Consider the following 17299-nt stretch of genomic DNA (forward strand, 5'->3'; position numbering starts at 1 on the left):
ATCAGGTGTTCAAAAAGGGGGGACTGATAGGTTTGGATCTGAGGGGTGCCATAGCCGAGGGGCTACACCAGAGGTTAATGGTTATCTGTAGGAAGAAGGTATATGGGGGGTGCAATTAAGCTTGGAATGTACTGAGTGTAGGGAAAGCGATCACATGTGGCAGGCATTGATATGTGGGGAAGAGAGCCATAGATTAGTGATGAAGGGGGTCGAGGACAGGTCAGGTCACGTTAAGGGAGAAGAAAAGTTTATTACCCGTATCACTTAGTTTCCTGCCTACCAATAAAGATAATGTTTAGTAAGGAGACTCCACCCAAAGTGGGGTACATATACCACAACTATTGTAAACATGTTTTTGTCTAATGTAGCTGTATTGACCCTTTGGGAAGAATAAACTTAGTTTAAAACATCTCTGGGATATGTGGGACACTAGCGTCCCACTTGGCCAAAAGCCAGAGATAATGCAGAGCGTCAAATTCAAATAAATTACTATAAAAATCAAACTTTCATGAAATCACACATGTAAGATACCAAATTAAAGCTACACGTGTTGTGAATCCAGCCAACATGTCAGATTTCAAAAAGGCTTTTCGTCGAAAGCAAACGATGCTATTATCTGAGGATAGCACCATAGTAAACCAAGAGAGAAAACATATTTCAACCCTGCAGGCGTGACACAAAACGCAGAAATAAAAATATAAATCATGCCTTACCTTTGATGAGCTTCTTCTGTTGGCACTCCAATATGTCCCATAAACATCACAAATGGTCCTTTTGTTCGATTAATTCCGTCGATATATATCCAAATTGTCCTTTATTTGGCGTGTTTGATCCAGAAAAACACCGGTTCCAACTTGCGCAACGTGACTACAAAATATCTCAAAAGTTATCTGTAAACTTTGCCAGAACATTTCAAAATACTTTTGTAATACATCTTTAGGTATTTTTTAAAGTAAATAATCGATAAAATTGAAGACGGAATGATCTGTGTTCAATACAGGAAAAAACTAACTGACGCTACCTTTCTGGTCACGTGCCTCTATCTAACAGTACACTTGAAGTAACCCTCGTTTTGAACAGGGCAACTTCTTCATTACACAAAGGAAAAACCTCAACCAATTTCTAAAGACTGGTGACATCCAGTGGAAGCAGTAGGAACTGCAAGAAGGTCCCTTAGAAATCTGGATTCCCAATGAAAACCAATTGAAAAGAGAGTGACCTCAAAAAAACAAAAAAATCTGAATGGTTTTTCCTTGGGGTTTCGCCTGCTACATACATTCTGTTATACTCACAGACATGATTCAAACAGTTTAAGAAACTTCAGTGTTTTCTATCCAAATCTACTAATAATATGCATATCTTATCTTCTAGGGATGAGTAGCAGGCAGTTGAATTTGGGCATGTATTTCATCCGGACGTGAAAATACTGCCCCATCACCAAGAAGTTATTAAGTTTTCATGGTTCTAATTCTCAGAGTAAAAACTTAACAGTTTTAAATTGGTTTATATGTAGGATAATGTTTTAATGGTTTGTCAGTCTATTTTTAAATCATATTTAATGATTTCATATATTTGACATGTGTTAAGGCCACACAGAGGGCCAGAGATGATTAGACACCTGTGATAATCTGAAGTTCCAAAATGGGCCACTAGATGTTTTGTGACAGATTACATAAAACCCTTGAAAGATACAGTACCAAAACTATGGTATTTAAAAGGTAAACTTAAAAAGTTTCTAGTAATATACCCTCCCTTTGTAACCTTATATAAAACACAGGAAATCACATTTTTGACTGCACTGGGCCTTTAATGTCATTGCAACATTATATTATTTTGCGCCGTGAAGTGTGCTGTTACTTCAAAATGGATGTGCAATAGAGTTGCGTGTTGAGGTTGCCGACAACATGACATATTTCTTGTACACCCATCATCTCGCTGTCAGAAGCACGTTATAGCAGACGTAATAAACAAGTCATGGCAGCTGATGTGAACTATATTACATTCATGACACAAACCCTTATTTTACACTAAGCATATGGCTAGCCAGCTAGCATTATTACACTACTGCTTTGTGTCATGACTGTGTAACGTCAGTCGTCGTAAGCCAATGCTGTTGTCGTTGTTGACGTCTGTAATGTCCGGCTTGACAGCTGTAAAACTTGGAACATACTTAACGCGTTAAGACATCTAGTGACATCATCAAGAGCTGACAGTTGGTGAACCTAAAAAAACAAGAACATGGGAGCTTGTTTGCTGCAAATTGTGATGCCAAATGGATCGGTAACATTTCTTCACGTGAGCCTACTTTGCTTAACAAAGTTCGGGAAGCACGTAGAACTTGGTTGCTTTTGTTCTGTATACTTTTTATCATGTCACTAGACATATTTGCATTGAGTATGTTCCTGGCTTTAGCCTTCAGATGGTGGGTTCCAGGAGGTTCTCTGCATCACAAGCCTATGATGGACTCATCCCATAGCTTTTCCTCCTCTGTCCTGGTGTCCACTTTCTCCTTGGTCTTCTTCTTGTCTTTCCTGTGTTTGGCCTTGGTCTCCTTGGCCTGCTCCCTCTCTTCTATCTCTTCCTGAATCTCAGCCTGAATATGCACCTCCTTCTCCTCTCCTCTTCCCACCCTTTCCTCTGTACTCTCTTCTTTCTCCTCCTTCCTTCCTTCTTTTTCTTCATCCTCTTCCCGGCGTTTCTTTGCCCTGTGTCCCTCCCTGTGACTCCTGCTACTATAGTGCAGTCTTTTTCTCTTCCTCTTACTCTCTTCCTCCGCTTCTTCGTCATGCTCTCTTCCTCTTCTCCCTTCTGTGTCATCATCTCTTAGACTCTTCCCTCTCTTCCTCCTCTTCCTCTCCTCTGAGTCCTCCTCTCTCGCCCTCCTCCCTCTCTCCTTCCTCATCTTCCTCTTCCTCCTCTTCCTCTCTCTGTGCCTGTAGTCACTGTCACTGCTGTCACTGCTGTCACTGCTGCTGCTGTAGGAAGAGGAGGAGCTTGTGTAGGAAGAGGAGGAGCTTGAACATTCATTGTCCCTCCCCCTGGCTTTAGGCCAGCCAATAAAGCCTGCCGGAGCAGATCCTGGGGGGAAGGGCTGAGGGAAAGTGTGGCCCCAGGCCGTTTGCTCATAGGTGCCTCCCTTGAACCCAAAGTGAGTGGGAGGAGCCTGATAGGGTGGGCACCAAAGTGGAGGAGGATAAAAGGCAGCAGCAGGATGCAGAGGAAGAGGAGGGCGGGAAGAAGGAGGAAGGCCCAAGGTGGTTTTATTTTGGCTGTCAACCTTGCTGAGGTTTGCTTCTCCTTCTCCCTCTTCCTCCTCCTCTTCCCCGGTAGCCCCGAAGCTGGTTTTTGGGGCTATACCACGGGCCTTCTGCACGTGGATGTAGTCGGCCAATTCATCTGCGAACGAATCATACACCTTCTTCTGAGAATTGCATAGGTCAACAACCTTCTTCTCTCTGATGGGACACAGGGTGAGAGCCAAAGGGTTACATACTTTGACATAGTGCAGAGCTGGGAACTTAGTGAAAATGATCTGTTTTGGGGAAACAAAGTGTGTTCTTCATGAAATGTATGAGGTCAAAATGAATGTGGCTGTCCTCTTACTTGATTTGGTGCTTGTTTCCTTGCATGTGAGCGTGGTACATCTCCACAGAGTCAAGCTTAATGTTACACACCGGACATGTGAAGGAGTTGGCTGCAAACAGGGACAGTGGACAGAATATTAAAATTACTCCTCAGAGGAGACAGAAACCTTGTTTTTGCATTTTGGGAGAAGATGGAGCTATTTGAGGGATTAAAAACCTTGGCCAATTACTTCCTTTCCTCTCCAGGCATGCTTTCCTTTCCACCCATTTCACTGACCGGTCTATTACCACAGACAGACAGACAGCGTAGGGCATGGGTACCTTGTGCAGGGTCCTCTCCCAGGTCTTTGAGCAGCTGCTGGCGGGAGTGGTTCCTATGGTGCTTGCGGCCGGCGTAGTGCTGCTGGGCCATGTGGGGGTTGTTGAAGGAGGCGGCACACAGGCGGCAGTGCTTGTTAGGGTCACTCAGGTCCACAGTCTCTGAGGTGTTCTGGGGTCCCTTCCCCCCCTCCTCGACCATTCCCTGGTCAATGCCAGAGGCCTGGAGTGGGCCTGGTATGGCCAACCCGGGGCCCCTTTGAGGAAGAGTGTCTGATAGCGAAAGAGAGATGTGTGGGTTCAGTTTTAACCACTGACTATAATAGTATTAGATTAATTGTACTAACCTGCCTATTAGGCAGAGTGAAATAAACTTAAACACAATGAACACACTACAGTCATATAAGCAGTACGTACCTGTCTATTAAACAGAGTGAAATAGGCTGTAATTACCTGTCTATTAGACAGTGTGATATAGGCTCAACCAACCTGTCAATTAGACAGAGTGATATAGGCAGTACTAACATGTCTATTAGACACGAGTGATATAGGCAGTACTAACCTATCTATTAGACAGTGTGATATTAGCTGTACTAACCTGGCTATTACAGTGTGATATAGGCTGTACTAACCTGTCTATTACAGTGTGATATATGCTGTACTAACCAGCCTATTAGAAAGTGTGATTAGGCAGCACTAACCTGTCTATTAGACAGAGTGATATAGGCTGTACTAACCTGTCTATTACCGTGTGATATAGGCAGTACTAACCTGTCTATAAGACAGAATTATATAGGCTGCAGTAGCTTGGCTATTACAGTGTGATATAGGCTGTACTAACCTGTCTATTACCGTGTGATATAGGCTGTACTAATCAGCCTATTAGAAAGTGTGATTAGGCAGCACTAACCTGTCTATTAGACAGAGTGATATAGGCTGTACTAACCTGTCTATTACAGTGTGATATAGGCTGTACTAACCTGTCTATTAGACCGTGTGATATAGGCAGTACTAACCTGTCTATAAGACAGAGTGATATAGGCTACACTAGCCTCTCTATTACAGTGTGATATAGGCAGTACTAACCTGTCGGTTAGACAGAGTGATATAGGCTGCACTAGCCTGTCTATTATAGTGTGATATAGGCTGTACTACCCAGCCTATTAGACAGTGTCATATAGGCTGTAATTACCTGTCTATTAGACAGAGTGATATAGGCTGTACTAACCTGTCTATTAGACAGTGTGATATAGGCTTTACTAACTTTCCTATTAGACAGTGTGATATAGGCTGTACTAACCTGTCTATTACAGTGTGATATAGGCTGTACTAACCTGTCTATTAGACATAATGATATAGGCTGTACTAACCTGTCTATTACAGTGTGATATAGGCTGTACTAACCTGTCTATTAGACATAATGATATAGGCTGTACTAACCTGTCTATTACAGTGTGATATAGGCTGTACTAACCTGTCTATTATACAAAGTGATATAGTCTGTGTTAACCTGTCTATTAGACAGAGTGATATAGGCAGTACTAACCTGTCTATTAGACAGAGTGATATAGGCTGTACTAACCTGTCTATTAGACAGAGTGATATAGGCTGTACTAACCTGTCTATTAGACAGTGTGAAATAGGCAGTACTAACCTGTGTATTAGACAGTGTGATAGGCTGTACTAACCTGTGTATTAGACAGTGTGATAGGCTGTACTAACCTGTCAATAAGACAGTGTGATAGGCTGTACTAACCTGTCTATTAGAAAGTGTGATATAGGCTGTACTAACCTGTCAATAAGACAGTGATATAGGCAGTACTAACCTGTCTATTAGACAGTGTGATTAGTCTGTACTAACCTGTCTATTAGACAGTGTGATATAGGCAGTACTAACCTGTCTATTAGACAGAGTGATATAGGCTGTACTAACCAGTCTATTAGACAGTGTGATTAGGCTGTACTAACCTGTCTATTAGAAAGAGTGACATAGGCAGTACTAACCTGTCGGTTAGACAGAGTGATATAGGCTGCACTAGCCTGTCTATTATAATGTGATATAGGCTGTACTACCCAGCCTATTAGAAAGTGTGCTTAGGCAGTACTAACCTGTCTATTAGACATTGTGATATAGGCTGCACTAGCCTGTCTATTAGACAGTGTGATATAGGCTTTACTAACTTTCCTATTAGACAGTGTGATATAGGCCGTACTAACATGTCTATTACAGTGTGATATAGGCTGTACTAACCTGTCTATTAGACATAATGATATAGGCTGTACTAACCTGTCTATTACAGTGTGATATAGGCTGTACTAACCTGTCTATTAGACATAATGATATAGGCTGAACTAACCTGTCTATTAGACATAATGATATAGGCTGTACTAACCTGTCTATTACAGTGTGATATAGGCTGTACTAACCTGTCTATTATACAAAGTGATATAGTCTGTGTTAACCTGTCTATTAGACAGAGTGATATAGGCAGTACTAACCTGTCTATTAGACAGAGTGATATAGGCTGTACTACCCTGTCTATTAGACAGTGTGATATAGGCTGTATAAACTTGCCTATTAGAAAGTATGATATAGGCTGTACTAACCTGTCTATATTACAAAGAGAAATAGGCAGTACTAACATTTATATTAGACAGTGTGAAATAGGCAGTACTAACCTGTGTATTAGACAGTGTGATAGGCTGTACTAACCTGTCAATAAGACAGTGTGATAGGCTGTACTAACCTGTCTATTAGAAAGTGTGATATAGGCTGTACTAACCTGTCAATAAGACAGTGATATAGGCAGTACTAACCTGTCTATTAGACAGTGTGATTAGTCTGTACTAACCTGTCTATTAGACAGTGTGATATAGGCAGTACTAACCTGTCTATTAGACAGTGTGATTAGGCTATACTAACCTGTCTATTAGACAGAGTGATATTGGCTGTACTAACCTGTCTATTAGACAGTGCGATATAGGCTGTACTAACCTGTCTATTAGAAAGAGTGACATAGGCAGTACTAACCTGTCTATTAGACAGAGTGATATAGGCAGTACTAACCTGTCTATTACAGTGTGATGTAGGCTGTACTAACCTGTCGATTAGACAGACTGATACAGGCTGTACTAACCTGTCTATTATACAAAGTGATATAGTCTGTGCTAACCTGTCTATTAGACAGAGTGATATAGGCAGTACTAACCTGTCTATTAGACAGAGGGAACTAGGCCGTACTAACATGTCTATTAGACAGTGTGATATAGTCTGTGCTAACCTGTCTATTACAGTGTGATATAGGCTGTACTAACCTGTCTATTAGACAGTGTGATATAGGCTGTACTAACCTGTATATTACAGTGTGACATAGGCTGTACTAACCTGTCTATTAGAGTGATATAGGCTGTACTAACCTATCTATTAGACAGTGTGATATAGGCTGTACTAACCTATCTATTAGACAGTGTGATATAGACCGTACTAACCTGCTGGCTGGGTGGTGGGATAGAGGGCCTGTTTTCTCAGGTTCTTGGCATGGACCTTGCCGTCGTAGTGGGAGCGGGCCACCACCGGAGAACTGAACACCATGCTGCACAGCTCACAGAAGCGGTCCTTGTCCATAGTGATTCCTCTCTGCTCAACACAACATCAGACACCCACACTCATAACGGTAACAATAACATGATAGTCTACAACCTTTCAGAGGTTAATGCTCTCTAGAAGCTTATTGATTTCACCTGGATCGGGTTGGAACGCATTGGACCATGTCGGACCCATTACAACAACACTTTAGGGATGTGATCATGGCATTCACTGCAGGTAGCCTAGTGTTTAGAGCGTTGGGCAAGTAACCGAAAGGTTGCTGGATCAAATCCCCGAGCTGACAAGGTAAAGATCTGTCGTCCTGCCCTTGAGCTAGCCAGTTAACCCACTGTTCCCCGTGCGCCGAAGACGTGGATGTTGATTAAGGCAGCCCTCCGCACCTCTCTGACTCAGAGGGGTTGGGTTAAATGCGGAAGACACATTTCAGTTGAAAGCATTCAGTTGTACAACAGACTAGGTATCCCCCCTTTCCCCTACTGATGGTTGGAACATCAACACAATGTCTAATTTTGATTTCATCGGGATTGGGTTCATACAATTGCTACAGAAGCTGGATTTACACACACACACACACACACACACACACACACACACACACACACACACACACACACACACACACACACACACACACACACACACACACACGACTTGCCTAGTTAAATAAAAATAAATAAATAAATGCAAATAACATTTTGTCCAGGCATCTGTTCCATCAAAGTCTTACCTGGAAGTCTTTACTTCTTTTCTCATCTTTCTTGGTCTGCACGTAGAGTCTCACTTTCTGAGCATGCTTCTTTCCCTGCAGTCAGAGGGCATTATCCGTTTTTTTCTCTAGCTTCTTTGCAGAGCTCAAACTGTACAGTTGGCTAACATTAAGACATTCAGCTTGTAAAATGAACACACTAAAATATGATGAGGAAGATGGTATCTGTTGAATTAAACTTGGGTTGGTGGGTAGACAGACACATTGGTGGTGGGTGGAGCGAGTTACCCCCAAACAATGTCAAGTGCGTTGAGACCTAAAGGAATGTTCTGTTTAAATGTTATTGGTTATCATAATTACAACACAAGTGTTGAGACGTGGAAGACGGACACACACTCACATACCTCGTAGTGTGCGATCCTCTGGGACTCGAACAGCAGAGAAGCCTCACACACATGGCAGTGGCTGTCCGTGAAGAGACCCTTCAGCTCACTTTCTCCCAAGTCTGCTGGGAACAGGGAACGCTCCTTTAACATTTTTGAATGTTCAGAGAACGTTCTGAACAAAAGACTGCCTGGATGAAAGACAAAATACACAATACAAATGAAATCCTCAAAACAGAAGATAAATACTTGCACCATGCTGTGAAAAATAGAGTACATCTGTTGTTGTTGTGATTGCATGAATCACTGTGTGAAATCGATAATAAAGTTGAACGAAAACACAAAACCTGGGACATCGACCCACATGTGTACTGTACATAACCAAGACAAAAATAAAATAACTATGAAACATTGAGCTTATTGAAAGCAGCATCTGAGTTAAGAGCGACCATAGGTCTTCACTCAAGTCAACATCTTAGTCCACGTGTGCAGATGAATGAGAAAATGTTTGGACATTTGACAAAATGGAGAGGGCAAGTTGTAAGAGTAAGGAAATGTGACCATTTCGTTGGAAGAAACAATATGAAGTACAACTATAAAGAACCAACCTCACTACTCAGATTCAATTTTCTCGACCCAATGACTGCCAAACCTGAGTCTTGCAATAAATCAATGTCAGTCTTTGTTGCAAGTGAATTTCCCCACTGATGTTTAAATGTTTATATGTGATCTACAGTAACACTAATGCACTATTCATATTAGATTGATAAGATGTAATCTAATTTGGGGGTCATTAGGACCTTTTCTACTGATCATTTTGACAACAGAACATAGACAAATCACTGTTCGCACATAATGTAGACACTGATATGATGCTGGAGATCATGAATGTGAGGTTAGAAAGTGCCCCTTTAATGTGATAAACTGGTATGAAAATCACTGATTCTAACCTACTGTGTCGATTGTGTAGGGTGAAAGCTCAGTTCATTACATGTACACTATCTACTTCACTACATAATGTATTCCAAGTATCAGATGTCTGAAGCCATAACACTCTTACTATCACTTTTACTGAATTGATCATTCCAAATGATGTCAAGGCTCATTCTGAAATATAATAACAGAAAGCAACACATACTGTAATGTCTTGCATGCAGACGGTGTATCATGTACACTACCATCTTTCTGTAGAAGGAAGGACTAAAATTGAATTCACAGATGTGGCTGAAACTTTGGGTGAGGACAATGCACTGTTCCTCTGCCTAATCACAAATAATTTTAACTGTACCCCAATCATAAACTGTAAAGTAGGCCTTAAAAACACTACTCAATGTTACTGATAACTTATCTGTCTTGATTATAAATTTCCCATATTTTGCCTTGACTACACCCTGTAATATTAATTTAGAAATCAACTGTTTCCTTTCCCACTTGTTTGCTCTCCTAATTTTGAGAGGACTCCATGGAGAATAATTCACCGGCAGGCTACATACTAGGTTCATTGACGCATGCCCATGCTTGAATCTTGGGAGTTATAAATCATCGTTTCAAAACCATCTACAATTGAGAATGCACTTTGTGCTATTGCTGGAACTCAAAATGGCTATTGCTTCCACCTTTACTTTCAAAATGTCCCATAAAGAAACTGGATTTCTACACACATATGCTACTTTAAAGTACAGTACTTACCAAATGTTAACCGCACCCTTTAGTGATGGTAAACAAGATAGCAGAAATAGAACTGAACTTGATGTTCAGAAGGTTTGAACACCAGTGTGTGGGCATTTTCAATATGGCTGATGTGAATTGACAGAATTGGCATACAAGTCCCTTACTACTGCACAAGTTATAGTTATATTAAGTATAGCAATGAACTGAAAACAACTGTTTGTTGATGTTGACAACCTATTGGTATTGCATACTCTCTCCAGACAGTCATGTTGAGCACTGTGTAGAGATAGCCTATGCCTAATAATGAAATTGAATGTAATACTAGACAAGTCAAAAAGTTTCACAAGAGGTAATACACTGTAACAATGTTTAGCTAGTTAGGCAGCAGTTTTGAATAAATTAGCCAAGACCCTATTTCAAGACTGGTGACCCAGGTAAGACAAAAACAATGTGCCTTGCTGTGTATAGCTAGTTTCTTAACCCAGGCACCGGTTCTGATTGAATAGGAGTTGAATAACTAGTCAATAATTTCGTGCTAACCCATCCAATGTGACAGCAACTGTAGTGGGGGGATTGTGCTAGCAAATTGGCTTCAATGCAATGGCAGCTACTTTAGGGCCTCCCAGTCAAGTGTTTATACGTATTAGCTAACGTATAGCTAATAGCTAGCTAGCTGGCAGTGATTACAAGGATATGCGTAAAACGACGTTCACATGGGAAAGACACGATTGTTAACCGACAGAAAGTGGTCATATCGGATAACTAGCTCGCTAAAGTTGATCCTACCATAGGCAAAAGTGCCTAATTCGACATTTAACAGTTAGCTAACTTGCTAACTTTGAGAACGCCCTTGGCTAACGTCAGCATTGCTAGCTAGCTTGCTACGAACTGGGCATCCATTCACCAGACGCTGTAATTTCGCGTTCTTAATGAACTCACCTTCAATCTGTGAACTATTGGTATTATTAGTGTTTATTACTGTGTCAGCATCTGATACAGAAGCCACGTTATGAGTAGAAATAATGTTATTTTCAGTATCTGACTCCGCTAGCAGCGGAGCACAGATACTTCCCTTCTCCATCTTTCTTCCTATCTGAGCAACGCAGGCGCAATGTGTCGATACATGTTGGCAGAACATGATTACTAAGATTACGTATTTAACCACGGTTATGTGAGCTTTATCGATCACTCCAATCCAATATAGTGAAACATAACATTATTTACTCTCTGTAAAGTTAAAGTTTTGTTTTGACTTGGTTGGGAATTCTGTGTGCTCAACTTGCATATAATAACGGAGAACCTTTTACTGTATTGTTTATGTTTTTCTGCTCAATTGTATTTTCAAATCTGAACAAAAATATAAAGGCAACATGCAACAATTTCCAAATGTTTACTGAGTTATAGTTCATATAAGGAAATCGGTCAATTTAAATAAATTGGATTTCACGGTGGCGCAGCCATGGATGGGCCTGGGAGGGCATAGGCCCACCCACTTGGCAGCCAGGTCGATCCACGGAAAGCCAGGCCCAGCCAATCAGGATGAGTTTTTCCCCACAAAAGGGCTTTATTACAGACAGAAATACTCCTCAGCACCTCAAAATAGTGGAGATATGAACATTACATTTTCTGGGAACAGCTCTGGTGGACCTTCAGCATGCCAATTACATGTCTAGCATTGTGTTGTGTAACAAAACGGCACATTTTGGAGTGGACTTTTATTTTTCCAAACACAAGGTGCACCTGTGTAACGCTGTTTAATCAGCTTCATGATATGCCACATCTGTCAGGTGGATGGATTATGTTGGCAAAGGAGAAACTCTCACTAACAGGGATGTAAACAAATTTGTGCACAACATTTTAGAGAAATAACATTTTTGTGCGTGTGGAAAATGTATGGTATTTCAGCTCATGAAACATGGGACCAACACTTTGCATTATACGTTTATATTTTTGTTCAGTATATTTCTATACCTATTCTTTCTTTGGATCAAATTAAATGAAGAGGACAAAGATGAAGACATTAATAACAAAATAGATACTTTATTACAGGAAATGGCATGTGCATGATGCTACATTTGTAATTGAGTCTAAAGGGACAATAAAGGGGGTGCAAGGGTGAGTGATGGAGGGATGTGACATATTATCAAAATTGATAAACAATCAAATTGGATCAAAGGACACAAGATTAGAATAGCGGTCATTTGAAATAAACAGATAGACAAGGAAGGATTTAAGTCAGCTTCAGTTGTAAGGTTACTTTATCTTCTCGAATTCTCTGGCCAGGGCATCCAACTGCAAAGAGAGTAACACCATATGAATTACAGGTGCAATACCCCCCCCCCCCCCCAGTGCTGCATTCAGCAGGGCACAACATTAAAGGGTGGCAGGTAGCCTAGCGGTTAGTTAGAGCATTGGACCAGTAACTGTAAGGTCACTGGTTAAAATACCTGAGCAGTTAAGGTGAAAAATATGTCCATATGCCCTTGAAAACAACACATTTAACTGCACCTATCCGGTGTATGTGACAATGAAACATTATTATGGAACGTTCATATAAAAATACATTATGTACAACAAACATGCCTCTCTGACACATTGAATAAGGATTAGAATCTGCAATGTTCCACAACGGTTGGCTACGGGAACATGGCTCTCAGGCTCTGAGTGGCCAATCAGTGAAAATTAAACTAGCAGTATTCCGGCCTCCCAGGCTCAGATTTGAGGTACTGTATCCCTGGCCTATGTGAATGCCACCTGATACATTGACTGTGTTATTTTGGATGCAGCATAACTGCAGTATTATATTGCACTCTAACTGCAGTTACTGTTATTTTGGATGTAGTATTTGCTGCATACTGCAGTTATACTGCACTCTGACTGCAATATTTTTCATAAGGGCGCCCCTGCACTCACAAGAATGTTCCTAAGGATGTTCCTTCGCTGTGGTCTCAGGTAGCTGCATTCTCCTGCCTCACAGAGTTTAATCTCCTCTGAAATCTGAGAGAGAGACAGAGATAGATAGATAGATAATAGAATGATGGTGACACAAATGGCTACTGTGTATTTTACACATGCATAATATCCATTTGAGTCATTGTGATTGTAGTACTGTGACCCACCTCAGAGGTGGTAAATGAGTCCAGTTCCCGCTTGCCTCCTGGGTACCAGCCATGGGACCAGTGTTGGGAGGAGGACAGCTGGGCTCCCAGACACAGCAGCAGCCCCAGCATCAACACCAGCCTAGCCACACTCACCATCACTGGAGCTGGAGAGATGTAAGGAGAGGGAGGGTGTGGGTAAGAGAGCATGAGACACCTGTCAGGCTTGCACACCTTTCACAAGGAAAGAAAGGGTGGGATGGGGGATCGTTATACAATTCACGCCACGGGAATGAGAGAAAGTGCGAGAAGGGGGAGAATACTGTGATGACCCTAGAGCTCTCAAGGGAGTACATTCTCTTGGGATTGCATGCTTGCCTTAGTCTCGTAATCCCGACCCTAGGCAACAGTAGCATTGGATACATTGTGGGAGGCAACCGACTGCCTAGGAAGACTATGCTTGCCTTGGGGTTAGACAACTGGGGTTGAACATCCCCATGTGGCCATACCTACTGCTACATGGTCGCTACATTGGTGTTAGAAGTGTGATGGCGGCGTCTGATCTGCCAGGCAAATGAGGGTATTTATTCAAATATTGGTGAAGAGGCACAATTGGAGAAACAAAAAGCAATAAGCCTGAAAGTTTTTTTGTGTTCAGCTCATAACTTCATTTTATGCAGGATAAATATTTAATACAATACATTAATAATATTTATACACAGGGAAAAATCTCCACAAACAGAAACAGTACGTTTACAGTGGGTTCCAAAGATCCGTTTCTCATAGGCAATTGTTGTGAAAACTTCTTCTCAAGATTCCACTTAGAAAGGCAGGATTGAAAATAAAGAGCATATTAAACGTAATTTTAGGTTGTTAATTCCAAAATATATACTGGTACTGCCACCATTCATTCACCATACAATGGAACCAAAAAATGTAGCTATCTATGGGTTTAATGTATACTTCATAGAAAGCATAAAACCTAAAGCAAATGCAAAAATTCTCTCAGAGCTCACTTTTTAACCCATTGATATCCAATAGCAAAAATCATAGCAATTCTTACCTTAGATCCTTAGTCTGATAATACTTGTTGTATGGAATCGGTTATCACTGTTAATGTCCACCAAGTCAGTCTATGTGCGCTGCTCACTTCTATTACTTTCAAACCTGTTGGTATACAGCAACTCAGTGTCAAATCACTTTCCCAAGGCGACGATGAGTGTTGTAGAGCTGCTTTCTGATGATATCTCTGAAGCCTCCTCTATTTATGTCCCCACCTCAAATGCCCCCCCACCACCTCCCTCCCTCACCCTACCCCACCTCGTCCTCATTGCTCCTTTCCCTCCCAGCGGTCAGCTCAGAGGTGTTTAGGGACGCGGGGTGTGCGTAAGATCCACTCAATTCCAATTATCATCTCTAAATAGTCCTGACCTCCCCTGGGATGTTCATCCTGTCTGTACCTAATACCCACCCCCTTCCATTACACTCCCCAGCCACCCTGCTCCCAGCCACCAAAATCAATAGGTTGACATGGTTTACTATAAACATCCTGTGGCTGGATGAATCCAGTTCTGTCACTTCATGATGTTCTTACATTTCTTCACACATCACGTTCATGGAAAAATGTACTGGACGGGTTCAGATTTTGTCAGTTGCGTTGAGATTTCAGAACTGTGGAGGACACATAGACAACCTGACAAAACCTGAAACTAACAAAGATTGAACACATTGAATCTTCAATGTTTCTCAACCTTGTTATATCAGGGACCGGCATGCTACGGTCCTTACTTTACCAAGGACTGGCAACCGGTTGTCCTTCCCGCTTAGACACCTACAACTAGCACTTGAGAACTGTAATTTCGCTAACAGTCTGTGGGTCAACAACATTCCAGGATCCTGTGTTGGTCTGCAGACCGGGGTTGAGGATCACTGACCTAGGCAAAATCTAATTTCCTCTGTATTTTCCCCTGCTTAAAGTGGTGCAGTGGCCTGTCTCAAACCCTCCATCACACCCGAGTGACCGCCAGAACACTTTGACCATGGGGACACTGGATAACAAGCAAACACGAGCACGGGCAAACACACCAGCTGCCACCATCTCTCTTAATTCCAGTCTGACAGGCCTTTTGGCTTGGGTGAGGGGGTATCAATTGGGGACTGGCAAATGTTCATGTTTAAAATGCATAGGGGGAGTTCCTATCTGGCGGTTGATTGACAGCATGTCTTCTCGCTGTTGACTTAGTTAATCTGCTGACTGACACGGGGCTACCAGCGCGAGGAGGGCGCAGGAAGCAGGAGGACATGACGGAACGCTGCATGAGTCACCGAGGAGAATTCATCTCGCCTGCCAAACCTTCCTGAGACACGGCCCGCCAACGGAAGCGGAGAACTTGGGCCGTATCCACAAAACGTCTTAAAGTAGAATGTAGGATCAGTTCATCTAGGATCAATTTAGCCTTTTAAACCATAATGAAGAGGTGGGACCTGATCCTAGATCAGCACTCCTACTCTTAGACGATGTGAATAGGGGCCTTGGATCTTATCAAGGGTGTGGGACCGTCAATTTGGATCTCGCAGAGATGGAAAATTGCAGTCCTGGAGAGAGCTATAGCAGATTGTGCAGGCTTTTGTTCCAGCCCAGCACTAACACACCTGATTTAGCTAATCACTAATCCTGATCTTCAGATTAGACCATGATTAGTTGGATCAGGTGTGTTAGTGCTGGAACAAAATCCTGCACTGAGTGGACTTCCAGGAAGGGGCGTCATGAACCCCAAAAATGTATGGGGGTACAAAGTACGTTAGGATAGCTGGGTGGTGGAAGTTGGACAATTTGGAAATTTTCTAACACCTGCATTTTTTTTCTTCCTGCAACCTAGAGCCATAATCATTATGCTTATGTTTATTTTTCTGCATATCTAAGCATATCTCGAGCTGTCTATCTTACTGACTGGTTATTTTTTTAAGGAAAAGAAATATGATTCTTTGCATCTCTGCTAAAATCTGGGTAAGAGATGGAAAGGAATGCAAGTCTTATTCAATACATGTAGCAATTGCTTGCCAGCAGGCATGCCAGCTAAAATAGACAAGCTATCTACTCTAACTTGATAGCATGAAATGGCTGCTTGGTAGCTAGTTATGAGGTTAGGAGATTGGGAACCTATCTGGGCTTGCTAAAGCCAACATCATAAAATTGCTAGGTGGCTAGTAGTATTAAAGAGAAACAAAATCAAAACATAGATTTGTCCTGTTTAAAAATATGATGGGGCACCTGCCCCTGTGGGCATGACACTCTGCTTCCAGGCCCAGAATCCTCCCATTCCTGCAGGAGTAGCTTCAATCAAGTGCTTACTCCAAGCTGTAGATTCTAGATAATGTATTATCTGGTTATGGACCACAGTAGGTTGGTGGAATCTTCATTTGGGAGGATGGGCTCGTGGTAATGGCTTGAGTGGAATTAGTGGAATGGTATCAAATACATCAAACACATGGTTTCCATGTGTTTGATGCCATTCCATTCACTCTGTTCCAGCCATTATTAGGTGAAGTCTTCCCCTCAGCAGCCTCAACTATTATGGACTACTATAATGTTCAAATACAAATAAACATATTGCTTCACACACATTTCACCACAACCCCTGCTGCAGTGTGTAATGTAATGTGTGTTTTGTCCTATATTTTTAATCCCAGCCCCCGTCCCTGCAGGAGGCCTTTTGCCTTTTGGTAGGCCGTCATTGTAAATAAGAATTTGTTCTTAACTGACTTGCCTAGTTAAATAAAGGTTAAATAAAAACGTATCTAAAAAAAAGAAACATTTGATTGAGGGTAAGGGTTAAACTCTTAACTGAAAAGCCAGTCCAGACAAACTCAATAACAGTGCATGACCTGGATGTGCATTGGGGCACATAATCATCATCATGCAGTGTAAATCG

The 17299-nt window shown here is 41.8% G+C and overlaps 2 protein-coding genes across 4 annotated transcripts; both read right to left on the minus strand.

The window, feature by feature from the left end:
* Window positions 1-1786: 1786 nt before the first annotated feature.
* On the minus strand, window positions 1787-11377 carry zmat1 (zinc finger matrin-type 1). 3 transcript variants are annotated; one of them, XM_031825615.1, is made up of 7 exons: window positions 11209-11377; window positions 8620-8720; window positions 8237-8311; window positions 7392-7539; window positions 3906-4175; window positions 3604-3694; window positions 1787-3455 (listed from the first exon to the last, which is right to left on the minus strand). In XM_031825615.1, the coding sequence occupies exons 1-7, from the start codon at window positions 11348-11350 to the stop codon at window positions 2447-2449; spliced, it is 1836 nt and encodes a 611-aa protein (XP_031681475.1). In that variant the 5' UTR covers window positions 11351-11377; the 3' UTR covers window positions 1787-2446. The 3 variants fall into 3 exon arrangements, with proteins under 3 accessions (XP_031681475.1, XP_031681474.1, XP_031681473.1); XM_031825614.1 differs by having other exon boundaries at window positions 8620-8723; XM_031825613.1 differs by having other exon boundaries at window positions 8620-8789.
* A 908-nt stretch (window positions 11378-12285) lies between these two features.
* On the minus strand, window positions 12286-14631 carry LOC109890284 (progonadoliberin-2-like). The gene is made up of 4 exons (XM_020482266.2): window positions 14431-14631; window positions 13389-13534; window positions 13183-13266; window positions 12286-12561 (listed from the first exon to the last, which is right to left on the minus strand). Exons 2-4 carry the CDS (start codon window positions 13524-13526, stop codon window positions 12523-12525), a joined length of 261 nt encoding a protein of 86 aa, XP_020337855.1. The 5' UTR covers window positions 13527-13534; window positions 14431-14631; the 3' UTR covers window positions 12286-12522.
* Between the last annotated feature and the right edge of the window lie 2668 nt (window positions 14632-17299).

This window comes from Oncorhynchus kisutch, linkage group LG5 (assembly GCF_002021735.2).
Source record: "Oncorhynchus kisutch isolate 150728-3 linkage group LG5, Okis_V2, whole genome shotgun sequence".
NCBI classification, from domain to species: Eukaryota; Metazoa; Chordata; class Actinopteri; order Salmoniformes; family Salmonidae; genus Oncorhynchus; species Oncorhynchus kisutch.